This window comes from Ixodes scapularis, unplaced genomic scaffold, assembly GCF_016920785.2.
Source record: "Ixodes scapularis isolate PalLabHiFi unplaced genomic scaffold, ASM1692078v2 PGA_scaffold0__279_contigs__length_252992795, whole genome shotgun sequence".
Classification (NCBI taxonomy): domain Eukaryota; kingdom Metazoa; phylum Arthropoda; class Arachnida; order Ixodida; family Ixodidae; genus Ixodes; species Ixodes scapularis.
In genome coordinates, this window is record NW_024609835.1 from 207931378 (window position 1) to 207945978 (window position 14601).

General features: G+C 42.6%; 1 protein-coding gene across 1 annotated transcript in view; it reads left to right on the forward strand.

Annotated features, from left to right (window-relative positions):
- LOC8041011 (kinesin-like protein KIF28P) overlaps positions 1 to 14601 on the forward strand; it is a 153678-nt gene that overhangs the window by 51027 nt on the left and 88050 nt on the right. Inside the window, exons 2-4 of the mRNA XM_040213056.3 lie at positions 6468 to 6692; positions 9098 to 9230; positions 13764 to 13843. Coding sequence (XP_040068990.3) covers positions 6468 to 6692; positions 9098 to 9230; positions 13764 to 13843 — 438 coding nt within the window. The remainder of the gene's footprint in view (positions 1 to 6467; positions 6693 to 9097; positions 9231 to 13763; positions 13844 to 14601) is intronic.

Sequence of the window (14601 nt, forward strand, 5' to 3'; positions counted from 1 at the left end):
GAACCGTGTTATCTTTAATGGATCGCTCATAAAACATGAACTAGCGGAGCAAGTGAGGGTCCGCGCCATCATATTCGCAACGCTACAAACGCGCATGAACAGTAAAAACCAGCACATACATAATATCAAATGAAAGAAAATTGCATTGCCTTTCGAATGACATCAATCCCACAAAACAGTATTTAAAAGGAGATGAGTAATGACCTGCCAAAAAGTACCTAAACTGCCACATTCAGTGGGACCGTGGCCTTAAGGACACGTCTGAGAGCGCTGCAAGCCCGACGCGCGGCGCAATGTTACGTGTTTTTTTTTTTTTTAATATTTCGCGGGGCTTTTTTTTTTTTTAGGCTAATAAAAAGAAGCGCGCAAATTAAATCACGTAGTAAACACCTTAACTCGATGTTTTTTAATGCGCTCTACAACATTCCTATTCACACTTCGGCTCTTTAACAAATAATTAAGAAAATAGCTACTTAGTCCTAATTAACTAAATAACTAGGTAAAGTAAAATATAGTGCATTTTGCCTCAGCGTTTTTTAACAACATACAGTTCGTTTCAGTCTCGCATAGCGCTCCGCCTTTTTGTAAAGTTTGATGCAGGTTATCTGGGACACCCTGTGTATATGTATTGCCACGCGAGTCGGCGAGCGTACGCGTGCATGGCCGAGTGGTTACCGCGCTGACTTTCGTTGGGAGATATAAGGTTGGATTCCTGGGAGCGAGGCGACTTTTATTTATTCTTTCAATTTCGTGCTCTCACAAAATCGAGAACCCTGTTACTTGTTCGAGGTCCGAATGTTCTACGCGCCGAACCTTCTACGCCGATCGTTTCAGAAGCCCATGCATGTACAGTCGGGAGCAAAAGTTTGCGGGGCACGGGAGCGCCAGCCGAAAAGACTGGCTGCGCCTTCTCACGGTGCGTTGCCGCTCTCAAGACTCACACTTTGCGCACGCGCTTCCTTTCTTTTCCGCGGTTGTGCTTTTTTTTGCTCGCTTTCGTTCGGCACCCACGAGATAACAGGGACTGGCGCAAGGTGCCGCGAGATGTTATCGGTACCATGCGCAAGCTTCGTCACCCATCACGGTGGCTGAGGCAGACGCGCGGCATGATGGCTGTCATAGCGGCACCTTGCGCCGGCTTCGGTTATCTCGTGCAAGACGGGCGGAGGCGAGTAAAAAAGACATGGCTTTGAGCACGAAATTAAGCACATTCTTGAAGCGTGGATCTTTAGAGCAGCGGCGCGCCGTCAGAAGGCGCAACCAGTCATTTCGGCTGAGGCTCCCGCGCCCCGCAAACTTTTGCCGCCGACTGTACTATCGGGGAAAAATGAAATGCGAACAGAGGAGCGCGTGGCTCGCGGTACAGGCTGCGCCGCCTGGAAGTGAACCTAGGGGCGAGGGCGCGTGGCCTACTTGAATGTGTCCACGCCGCTCGATTGGCGCTCCTCCAGCTTCGGCAGTGCGCCTCTTAGTGCGCTGAAAGCTGTCACCGCTATCTTTGCCTGCTCGGCGAGTGCGGCGAGCTTCTTTGCACCGCACGTGCTGAGCCAGCAAAGAGAGCGGTGATAGCTTTCAGCGCACTAAGAGGCGCTCTGCTGAAGCTTGGGGAGCGCAGAGGGAGGGGCGTGAACTCGTCGGAGTAGGCCACGCACCCTCGCTCCTAGGCTCACTTCCAGGCGGCGCAGCCTGTACCGCGAGCCACGCGCTCCTCTGTTCGCATTTCATTTTTCCCCGATAGTACATAAGGGGCTCCGCGTGGGGAGCCGCAGTCAGTCTCGCCTCAGCGCTCAATCCTGCTGTTATGGCTCGTTCACACTTGCGAAATACGCACTCGCCGCCGACTGGATTCGCTCGCCGAAAAAAGATCGGGCGGTTCACATTTGTTGCCGCCTGCGGAATGCGCGGCGCGAGCGTCTCGCAGTTTCCCGAACAGACGAGGAGCTGACGAGAGCTCCCGAACCTCCTCCTTGCCCACGCGCGTCTCGTCGCCATCGTCGCCAGCTCGTCAGCGGGGATCTGACGTCAGCAAGCGCCACTTGCCCCGTGCGTTCTGATTGGCTTGCGGCGAGAGAACGTTTTTTCCTGCGTTCAGAATTGGTCCCAGAGCAATATTGCTCTCCGCCGGAAATTCTGCCTGCTTTCGTCGCCGGGCATTAGAGTCCTCGCGGATCTGGCCGCCGGTTCGCAGGTGTGAACGAGGCATTACGTTGACTTCGACGCCCGCGACGCTTTGTTGTTATCTTCTGTTCCCTTTTTTGTTTTAACCGCAAGCACACCCCTTATAATTCATGATCCTAAGTGAAGACCGTCATATCAAAACTGTCCAGACCCCCCCCCGGTCTGCTATGTCCCTATAGAGCCAGCCCGACCCCTTTGTGTCCCGCCCCTCTCGCTCCTGCCGACAATATCACGCGTATATAATAAATGACACGGACGAACGCCTCGGTGCTTGTGTGGCGAGAACCCTCGGCTTGGTACGGCATTGCGAACCTTAACGGATGTTCAACTGGAGGCAAGCGGGGCATGCCGTACTCGGTGCTCTTTGCGTGACGGCATTTAAATAGTCCTAGACTGGTGGGCAGTATCTGCTGAGGCGCGGGAGACGTTGTAGGAGTCAATAAGTGCTCGAACAAGGGGGAATGTGGGCTTGGTCACCGGACATATGGAGGCAGAGCCAAAAGGTAACTCACATCGTAAAGGGGAATGTATTCGCGCACTAGTGACTAAAGTCAGAGTATATTAGTCCTAAAGTCAAATAATATTATTCGCCTTCCTGAAAGCTAAGAGCAGAGTATGAAGTTTTAGATTAACGTACGTGAGTTTAGCGCACGCTAGCATTAAATTTAACACTTACGTTAACGCAGGGTACGCAAGAGAGTTTTAGAATAGCCTTTCTCCGCCGCGACGCAAAAGCCCAAGCATCTCGCTCTTACAACTCCGCCAAGATATAGTCACAATTTTTATTTCATACACGAAATGCTGTAACTTGAGAAAAAAACAAGATTTTTGGTCCAGAGTAACATTTTAGATTTGTTTAAACATAAAAATACGACGCCAGCGGTCGACCGGTCGTGTCCGCTTGCGTCTCCTCGGCAAGAGCGATCTCGTGCACTCACCTTCGAACAACGTACCTTCGCCGAGAAATGTTCACGCGTCGTAAGCATCAGGTTGCCGGTGATTGTTGCCCAACTTACTCAGTTTTCTAAACCAAGTGCAATGCCGTCCCGCATTGAAAATCGCAGTCGCGAAGGTGCCGCCGGCGTCGCGCTCACGACGACGCCAGAGCGGCCGCAGCCATCGTACTGCGAGCCGCCATTTTGTTAATGCTGCTCATCTTGACTTTAGCCAACTTCCCATCACGAAACCTCCTAGAAGGACCACAAAGACTATTTTACGTACGCACGCAATTTCCGAGAAATAGCGTACGCTAAATTAGCTTGCGCAAAGCGTAAACCGAAGTTAGCGTTCGGCGCATTTGTAGTGGCGACGACACGATTCTTTGCATACGCAAAGCTTTAGCGGGCGCTATTCTAGAACTTCCTATTATTCGGCCGCTGTGGCATGAGGATCTGATTGTCTGTTCGAATAAATGCAAAAAGAAATAACGATATCATTTAATGACGTCCACGAGAGATTATATTTAAGTCGTTCCTTCCAGACAATACGTTATTCTGACATGCAAAATAACAAAAGAAACAAACAGAAATTTATGGTAGAGCGTGTTGGGTCAGCTCAGCTCGTATAACATCAAACCGAAACATGATTTGCCAAAGGTAGCATTCTTGACCTTTTTCAAGCCTGCCAGTTGCAATGTAAATGGGAATTGTAGGGGACGTGGTAGCGTAATTCCTACTTAATTTTGGAGTATTATGGTTCTCTACTAATTCAACTTTGTTTATGACTAGCTATTATTGCATGTAATTACTTAGCATTTCTTTAAATGAGCCACGTTGTCGCACTGGTGCCTCGAACAGATCAAGTCAAGAGTGTATTTATTCATTGTCGATATCATATGAGTCCCTTAGCATTTAGTGCTTTTAGCACACCAGTAGTATTCATTTGTTTCTGTATATGAGTGTATTGAATATTAGAAAAAAAACTACCGCCCCTTCGTTTTGAAACAAAGTAAACACTGTTTCAACAAAACATGATAGTGACGTTGAATGATCTACCCGAGTATTGCCTATGAAATGTTTTGCAACATGAGGGACTGCGTCATTCTGGCCTATGATAGGCCCCGTGAAAATGATATCCTACATTGTGGAACCATTTAATTGAGAAAACATAACAGCAAGTTATGCAGCTGTAGTGCTTTTATTCTTCGCAAGTGAATATCTTGCTTTTGTAGAAAACGAGATGACGCCGCTGCGTTGTTTCATTGCATAATGAGCTGTTACTACAAGTCAACTGTGGAAATATTTTTGCACAATTCTAAGCGTGGCGTTTTTACTTGTGTCGGGTTTGCAGATGCGCGCAAAATATGCTGGGGCAACCTTTCCTGTTGCATCGATAACTTCGTCACATATACAACATTATGCGTCATTTTAACACTGCCCAGCGTCATTCACAGCCATTTAATGCGGAGATAATTGACCAAATTGCCGGAACAGTTTGAAACACAAATTTCGGCACATGATTCGACGTCTCCTATCCAATACTGCGTCTTAAAGGGCCTTGAAAAAAAAAAATAACAGTTTGGTTGGGACACGCGTGTAAAAAAAGTAATTTGACGCGAAAAAAAAAATGTTTACAGCAATATTGGCGGCGCGAGCCGCGATTTAGTCGGCAGTCCCCTCCTTTCCACTTGTTTTCTCTCTCGGCATTTTGGGCGCGTCGAGAAGGGGTGGGTCGGCTTCGCCTTTACGACCGAGATGGTCATGCCAAAATGGCCCTTGATGTCATCAAATTTCCGCGCAGAATTTCAGATAAATCTCTCGCCATCAATATTGCTCTAAATTTCTTTTTCGCCCAAATTTTTTTTCTTGACAAGGCTGTCGGAATCTGACTGTTTAAAACAAATATATATATATATATATGTATATATATATATATTTTTTTTTTTTTTTTTTTTTTTTGTGGGGGGGGGGGGGGACTTTTTAAGTCCTTCACGTTGCGAACTTCCAGTCACGTGAACGAGCGAAAAGAAGCGCTTACACAAATCTGGTACTTCTCAGACCGAGAGCCAAAGTAAATAATAACAGCCGACGAGTCTACCGTATTGTCGTTCATAAGGGTTACATCGCGAATACTACTGCCGGGTGCTTGGAACTTGTCTCAGAAAAAAACAAGAAAAAAATGTGTACTTCATTTTGACTTTTTACAACTCCGAAGGTATTGTTGTCACCAAGAATATCGGGCACAAGTATAACAAAAAATATATATTTCTCATCACCTTTGTGAAGCATGGCACAATACAGAGGCGCCGCGCTGCCGCTTTTAGCAGAAGTATTTCGTGTAGACATGGTGTGTAGCAGTCAACCTTAGTTTCTAATCCACCTCAACTTATCTGAGCATTCTGCTATACAAAACGTTCGAGGAGTCGGTGATAACTGTTTTTTATACAATTCTCGCAAATTGTGCAAACCGATTTCCTCTCTATACGCCGACAAAAACACGCGGATCATCCAATTCCAAGTAGGTCTAGTCCATCTGCCAGTGAGCGAAAAACAATTTGATATTAAAAGGAGCGAAAAATACTTCCCACAAAGATAGTATCAATTACTGACGCTGGTGACTACACGCCCACTTTGTAGTGACATATTCAAAAAAAAAAAATATTTGAAAAAAAGAAAAAAAAAAAAAGAACATGGCGGTGTGTTGCCGTCGTTGCCGCTTACAACTGCGGGGGACACGACTCAACCCGAGCTCATTGAAACTCCCGCGTGTTGAACGACGTGAAAACACGCACAAATCACCGTTTGACGCGGTATAGGTGTTCGATTTTCGCGCTACCAAGCGTTTACTTCGGAGCGAGATCGAGAAGCACATCCGCAGGTAGGTGCAGACGCGGCCAGACGCACTGAGGGCGTATTAGAAGAAGTCGGAGCGGGCATCACATTACTATGGCATGTAACGCGAAGACTGTCTTTGGAGCCGTGCGCCCCCTTTTGGAGTCAAACACCGCCAATAGTTGGTGACAGTTTAAGGAACGCGGGGCGTAGCGAGTCCCAAGCGCGATATTATCGATACTCAGCCAGTGAGTTACGGCATCAACCGATAAGAACGCCCAAGTATGAATTACGTGGTAAGTCAGTGACGGTAGCAAATTGGCCCATTCGCTATTCGAGCATGTCGCGTGGTCCACTGCTTGGCATATAAAGTAATCGCTGACTTGATTCTACGTTTACTGAACAAATAAAAGCAGTTTCGGCGTTAGAACTCTTGAACTGGGATATTTGTATGTTGTTCGCCTGTCGCGTTGCCACACTTTATAGCTGGAAACAAAATCCTTAACCGCAACGCCCCACACCGAGCGTGAGCAACAACGAGGTCTACGATGCCTGGTGCACATGCGCGATCGAGAAACCAAGCTCCGGGTACCAAACTCCGGAAGCCACGGGGTTTCTTCGTCCGAGGCGAAGAGCTTTCACTTCGACCACTGCTTCTGGTCTCACGACGGATTCCTGAAACTCGACGATGGATACTGCGCTCCAGATCCAGAGCACGAGAGGGGCAGCGTCTATGCAGACCAGGTGAGAGGCACGCTTTTTTGTGTCTGAGGCATGCAAAGCTCAGGAAAACTGGGTACCATTACAGTGAGTGCGGTACTGAAATTGATTTTCAATCAACGCTGTCGTGAGGATTTAGCCACCAGATTGTGTCCTCAGCTTAAACATCAGAAAGCGATGAAAGACACGGCTACAAGAAGATGCTCGAACGCTCAACAAACAGCTAAAATCAATTGAAAAGCAAAACACACACAATATATATATATATATATCTATATGCATGTATCAAAGCTTGGAGACAATAAATTCGAGTATTTTTAGAAAGCTGAAGTAATGGGGCACTTATGTAAGTAGAGTCACGCTGTAATATGAGATTAATGGCCTCAAATATCTCGAAAGCTTTTGATTCTGTACCACAATATATCAATGTTAATCAGGGGCGCATAAACAAACTTTCTTATTGATTAGCCTGAAGGGGACCACTTACAAGATAATGAAAACAATCAGGCGTCTTATAATCAAAATATCTGCCATTCCTCTTACTATAGTATAGACAGACTTTATAAAGCATAAGGAGTATCGTGAACACCTCTATTTTAATGGAGTTTTAGGAAACCGTTTTTGTACATTCGATACGGTACGATCTGCGGATGCGATACCAGCTAAGACTTGCATATGGGCAGTTCTTACCTAAGGGCCATCGTGCCGTATTGGGTGTGCAAACACGGTTTCCTAAAACTCTCTATGATATATGACCGACTGTCAACATAAACTCGACATGAGTGCTATGTTAGCATTCGGTTCGGCTTGTGCTTAAGAGACGCCTCGACTGACACTTGGCGTTGTCCCCGAGCCCAAACGAAGAGTTTGGCGCCTTTGAATATGATGACACTATATAGCAAAAAATGAGGCAGTAAACAGGTCTGAAATATGTCTGGGTAGTGTTGTATACATGCGGCGAGACATAGCGATGTCTATGGTTCGGGGTTGTAGCTTTCAGAACGGCCCGTGCTAAGTTGAAACCCACGAAGGAGATACACAAGTGTTATCATAAAAATTGGAACAGCATTTTTGTGGGAACTGGACGAAATTATTTTGGACAAATGATCCCTATTAAAGTTTTTGGCACTATTTCCTTGCTTGTAAATTTGTTAATTATCTACGCTTGATACAAGTTAAACGCGTAGGAAATAAAATGTTGACCGAAATAGTTAATACAAATATTAGGTAAAAAATGCTATAATATTCAAAACGTTCTAGAGCATAGTATTTGGGACAAGCAGAAAGGAAAACATGCGAAATTCTAAACGTGCACTTATAGCACATAAGACTACTTGAATATGTGGCATTGGTATTTTTGTCCATTTAACTGGTAAACCAATTTAGTGCCTAGATTAATTCATTCTGTCATTAATACTATTTTTCTAGTCTCACTTGGTAGCTTTTAACCTAAGTTATATGATCGTTGGTAAAAAATGGTGGACAAAAATGAGTATGATTAAGCAGAACGCAATTAATATTACATGCCCGGTTGAGTGACGCTACCTGGCTCTCGGGAGGACCTAGCCTTCACCTTTAAAGAGCCAACAATTTACCTTGGCCTATACTGACCTTTGATCGAGGATTTTTATACCCTTTAACACTTTTTACACTTAATTGACCTTAATTGTGTTTCTAAAAATTGAAATGGAGTGATGTTGCAAGCCAACAATTCGAGATTTTAAAATATTTGGTAGAGGGGCGAGTCGTCTCCGGAAAAGTCATCACAATTTGTTTCAACACAGTAAAATAGGTAAAGCTTACGTTAGAAACAAAACAAAAGCTTCACATTGATTTACAAAAGAAAAAATAAAACCCTTCAAATTGTCCAGAACTTCAAAACCATTTACTAGGACTACCTCGTCCGTGTCTGAATTTATATTCTTCAGAGTCACTTTGTTTGGGACCATCTTACCAATGTCTTTGCTTCATAGATATAATTTTCCGCTTCGCAAAACTAAACAATATTTAGCCGAAATCTCGAATTCGGCAACAAAGTATTGCCGGGATAAAAACAAAAATATTAAAATCTCAACATTTTTCATTATTACGCTATAACTTGGGAAATTTTATCGAGAAGATGGAAGCCAACCGAGTCCGCTAATACATTAAGATAAATTGAGTATTTTGGTAAAACGAAACGCCATGGCAAAATTCAACACCTAGGAAAATCTCATAACTTGCGAATATTACAGCATGTGGTTCTGAAAAGCTTGCCTCTTATTCCAATAGCTAAGGACAATCCAGCCAAGTCGCAATTTACATGTTGCCTAGATTGCCTTTTGCGTATTGAACAACACGGTTGGGCTTTCTCGTTTCCGCATCACAAGCAAGTAAACGATAATCTCCACAGTCTTTGATTTGGGGAGGGTACGTGCTCTCAATTTCAGGAGCGTGTGTACAAAGAGATCGGTCAAGACGTGGTGCAGAGTGCATGGCAAGGCTACAATGCCGCCTTGATGGCCTACGGCCAGTCCGGGTCCGGAAAGTCCTACTCGATCATCGGCTACGGGGCGAATATAGGTAAGGTTAACTGAACTACAAAATTATTAACTCGTTGCATGCTCCAGAATAGTTGAAAGCTACACAGCATACGTAGCTTGAATCGAAGTCCAAGAAAAAAATGAGTCAGTTTACAACGTTATCGGTCAACCGTTGTGGAATATCTTTCTTGATTGAATGCCGATAAGCAATTCTCATGCTTTCAAAACCTATGACTGGCTTTAGACGAAGCAACGTTTTTCAGGGTCTTGACGTTGCCCCTCCAGCATTAGGGCCTTCCTACGTTTGCACGCAGCGAACACTAAATCTCGAATTCTAATTTTTGAGAGCATCATCATTAAAAGTTTAATATTATACACTATTTAGAAACAAACGTAAGCCTGAATACATTATCTTTGCATTTTTCAAATTGAACCGATAGTACAAAGAAAAACCTGAAACCTTCTAGCATAAATAAGTCTACAAAATATCTGAAGAAAAAACTTGGAAAATAAGTAATTGTAGGTTACTCGAATACCAAACTACTCCATACGTACCGAACTACCGTTCGAACAAATAACTCTGAGCTGGTTTGTTTGAGTGTTCAACAATTAAAGGAAAGAGTGATATTATAAAATTTGACATTGTTTAGTAAGTTCAATATTCTCTTAAGAATGCGTTCTATGTTATTAAGCGTCGACTTTAGCATCCATAGGCCCACCATAATAATACAAAGAGTTGAAATAAAACGTAACCCTGGCCACCAATGATATGTCATGTGTGACATGCATTTGTGGAGACTAATTTGCACAGAAAGGAAGAAAAAGAGAGAGAGAGAGAAATTTGGAGAAAAATACAACTTTTTTACCGCGGAGATTTGCAAAGTAGCGTAATGCTACTTTTCTCTAGGGAAAGTAGCAGTGAGTCATAGAAATATGCGTATAAAAATCTATCGACCGCTATCCTAGTGCTGGATTATGAAGACGGGCTTCCTTACTGTGACTAATATGCACCTGCTGCGGCTATTAGTTCGTGAATAACTAATGATGTTTACCCGATTATATTACTAATTATCATATCAGGCTTGCGCAATGATTTTTGGTCGGGGCCAATAAAGTGAACCCCAAGGAATCATTTCGTCTTTCACATGCGGTTTCCCTAAATATAAAATCAGCCTGAAGGCTATATATGAAAAAATATTGGTTTTGTTATTTGTTAATAAAACTGGTTGCATTTAAAAAAAATTGCTGGCTAAAGGACGTTTTGGTAGATTTTCAGAAAGTTTCTATCTCCTCTTTTCTTGGTTTACGATCTTTCTGCTTAAGATATGACAACAGTGGTTCAAACGGAATAACGCCGCGTCGTTCATAGCTTTCACGGAAAAATGGCAAGCCACAAAATGTTAGCTCTCTTTGAACTGTTGAAGCTGGGGCGCTATTCTAAAACGACAAACAACTCCTGAAAATCGCTCTCCTTTAACCTTCTCAGCAAGGCCCACAACCGGCTGATTTGTACCCTAGTACTCTAATACACATATTTGAAACAACGATCACAGTATAAAGCATACGCCTACTTTATTGTAAGTAACTGAGTAGCATAGATCATTCCTTCTTACCTGCGTAACTCGTTCGAGCTTAAAAAATAGACATCGTTGTCAGTCTCAAAGTTGCAGCCCATGCTTCGCCGTTACAGTTTGCCTTTTCAGTTGTATGCGTAAGATGGGTATCATAAAAATGTCAGCGATCACTCTAGGTCAGCCTCTAATGAATACAAAAAGTATTGATTTTTTATATGCTTGTTATTGTTGCACCCGGAAGAACCTTGAGGTGTTCATGTAGCGCCACATAAAAGAGAATAAGTAAAAGAAACGCTACTTGTAAAGTGGTTGCCAAACGTTTTACATTGCACAGCACATCAGTGACGTCCCACTTGAAAGAATTAAACATTCATCAAATGCATCCAGAGAGGGGAAGGCCAAATCGTTGAATGAAAGTTGTATGCAGATCATAAGTGACAGCTTGTATTGCAGAAAACGGTAAATTAAGGAGGCGTATCTACTTAAGCGAGCAGGCAAGTGCAAAGCAAGAAATATTAACAGGTTTGTGTGAATGCTGCCAAGTATTAATTTGCGTAAAGTCGAATATCACGCGAAAGTCTACGAGTCGATATACTGTGAGGATGGCAGCTTGAGTGAGTTGATGAAGCATCATAATAACAACAGCGCAAACACAACAACACAAACACACAGGTCACACACCCGAGAGACATACAGCGCTGACATACAACTCAATTGTATTTTGGGATCATTCTGCCTGAGGAACGAGGACTGCAAACCTGATTCGTATTCTTCGTCTTTTGGAGTTTGTTGCGCATCACGCAAGTTGAAATATTGCTGCACGTCGCGCAAAGGCGAAGAATACGATGTAGTTTTGCAGTCCTCATCTTACGCGCAGAACTCCCCCTCCCCCCCCCCCCCAAAAAAAAAAACCAAAAACAAAACAAAAAACAATTGAGTTGTAATTCAGCGCTGTGTGTCTCTTGGGTGTATGTGGTGTGTGTGTGTTGTCTTTACGCTGTTGTAGTTATGATTCGATATATTTTGTAAACACAGCTCTCTAAGAGCGCAATAGTATTCATCATAACACCTATTAAACGATCTGTCACAAGCAATTCGTATTATACGCCTTTTAACATATTTTACATTTGACGCCTCGGAAGTCGTCAGTTTTATACCACACTGCCGAACTCAAATTTGGCACTTAACATGCAAAAACAAAAGACGTACAATATATAAAAGATTTGCGAAATCATATTACAAGCGAGCTATCAGATGAACGTTCGAGTCGAAGAACCGGCAATGTTTATAACGTGGATATATAAAATGAAAGTCTGCTAGAAAAGTAGATGCTAACGTCTGGAATCACAGTGTCACGTGCTATGGTAGCGGATTTAAGTTTGTGTTAATCTGGTAGTATATCGCGCTTTCGTGACATTGATATAACTTCTGTTCCGTACGCGTTTAGTAACAAAAAATTCACTGTACATTACCCATATATGCCTAAGATATGAAGTTGCCAAAAGCAGCAGTCCCTAGATATTATACGGCCATCATGATTGGGATGTCGTCAGCAGACATTAGCAATTGGGAATGTTTGATTCACGATTTTAAGGTCGTCTATAAACAGAAGTAACAAGATTCCAAGCTGATCAATTCTCTTTGAAGTTCCTTCTGTCGGCTTTTAAAACCTACTGGTAGTCTGTCTAATTCCAACCTTGGAAGCATAAACATGGCTGAGATCTCATTGGTGTCAGAAACAATTACGATCCTAACAAACTCGATATTATTTTAACATTCGAAGGACGTAGCAATATAACGGTCTTCTATTTATTTTACAACAGAATTATAGATGGAACACTTAGATTATTCGATGACATAGTTTATACATTGTAGGCGTAGCAGATCGTATATATCATCCTGTATGAAAGAATAACTTTCTCAGTTGTGAGTAATATTGATCAACTTCGACAGAGATATGATTTTGCTAATTCATCATGGTGAGGTCAAAATAGAGAGTTCATAAAAATAATAGAACTATAGCACCTTGCGTTAGGATAGGTGCTTTTGTTCTCTATAAATTTAATTCATTCAAAAATGAAAATCTAGTCTTAATAGCCTTTACAACAATTATCAGAGTTTCACTTGAGTTTCTCACATATTCTATAAAGAGTACATTAGAAACTCAGTTAAATTCATTGATAACTTTTGCAAGAGAATACGCATTCTGGAATTTAGTCTCAATTGGCAAGAAAGTTTATAAAGGTGTTGGTTTGAAATTTGTGATACTCTATCCGAGTCATGAGAACAGAATGGCAACAGCGAACGGATCGCTATGACGAATTACAATAACAGCAGGTCTCGAAGTCACTTTCCAGCGAGCTCGAACTTATGCGAGCGTAGTGGCAAATAAACCATTCCTACAGAGCTCTAGCATGATGAGCGCATCTAAAAAACGTTGCACCAATCAAAATGTATTGTAATAATCATATATTGCCGTTGCCTTCAATCACACTTCCGAACGTTGGTTTTGGCATGCTGATTATGCAAGGTGACTTTAAGAAACAAACATATGTTGAATCTGACGGAATACCTAATCATATCATAGCAGTGATCTAAACATTGCTATCAGCGACGAGTGCGATCAAGAGCGTCACATTGGTCGAAGTTGCAATCGGATAAACCATGGATTCCTGTATACTAACAATGCCTGCCCAATCGCCGCTTCATGGAGAGAAAAAGTCTGCCAATCACGGCGATGCAGAGGCAAATTTTGCCAATCACGGCGAGGCATATCCTGGGAGTTACGTTAGGAACGGAAACCATAAGAGAAAACCACTGAAACTTCTCGGTGCTAACTGAGGTTGCTTGAAGTGTATATCCGTTCTCCTTATATACCTAGTATACCTGTTGACGCGCTTGATTAATAAAACACCAGTGTCGGCCACAATGCGATTCCGACCGTTTGTGCTCGATATATATCGTTAACACTGCGATGAAAAAGAGGCATATTTTTTCAGGAATTGTGCCTCGCCTTTGCGAAGACCTCTTTCAAGAGATCGAGCAGAAGAGAAGCCTCTCCAAGCACGCTCAATTCGAGGTTGGTTGTGCTACTTTTTATTGTTCGCCTAACATATGATATCGCTTATCTTTCGAAAGGTAGCCAAGAGCACTATTTCACAAGACCGTATTCCGCTCTGCATTTACTGTATAAATACCAACAGTATTGTATCATGTGCATCATTGCGTTGTGGGGAAAACATTGGATTTGTTTTGTAAGTGCAAATGTGGTCGGTGGGATATGAACTATTCGTTTGAATTGATGTTAGTTGAATTACCAGCAATATTCTTGCTTACACTAAAACATGGCGCCATTAAAAGTTTGACGATTTGAGAACCAATATACTACAAAGTAAACGGGAAGAAACTCAACATATTTATCGTATTTCGCACCTACGGGAATCACAAATTAGGTTGGTCGACTGCTTTTAGTTAATAAATGCACATTTCAGTGATTACGTCTCAAGGAACCAGAAAAAAAATATTGGGCCGTTTAACTTCGAATGGAACACTGGTCGAAGTGGGTATTTAAAATTTTATTACTTAAATTTATATATATAATAGCCCTATGTCTAGCAAGAACAAAAACTGAACTAAAGAAACAATTTTCGTATTTTGGAGAAGTATTAGGTGGAGCAAGGTGAAAATAAAATTTTGTTTTTTGTGAGTGTGCTGCACGAATTTTGAAGTTTGTTTTTCCGCCCTGAACTCTTTGCGCGAAGAAGCAATCACAAAGCAGCAGCTGATATCTATCTGCCTTGGTTCGGATCTCACACTCGCTTGTTTGGGATACAAATG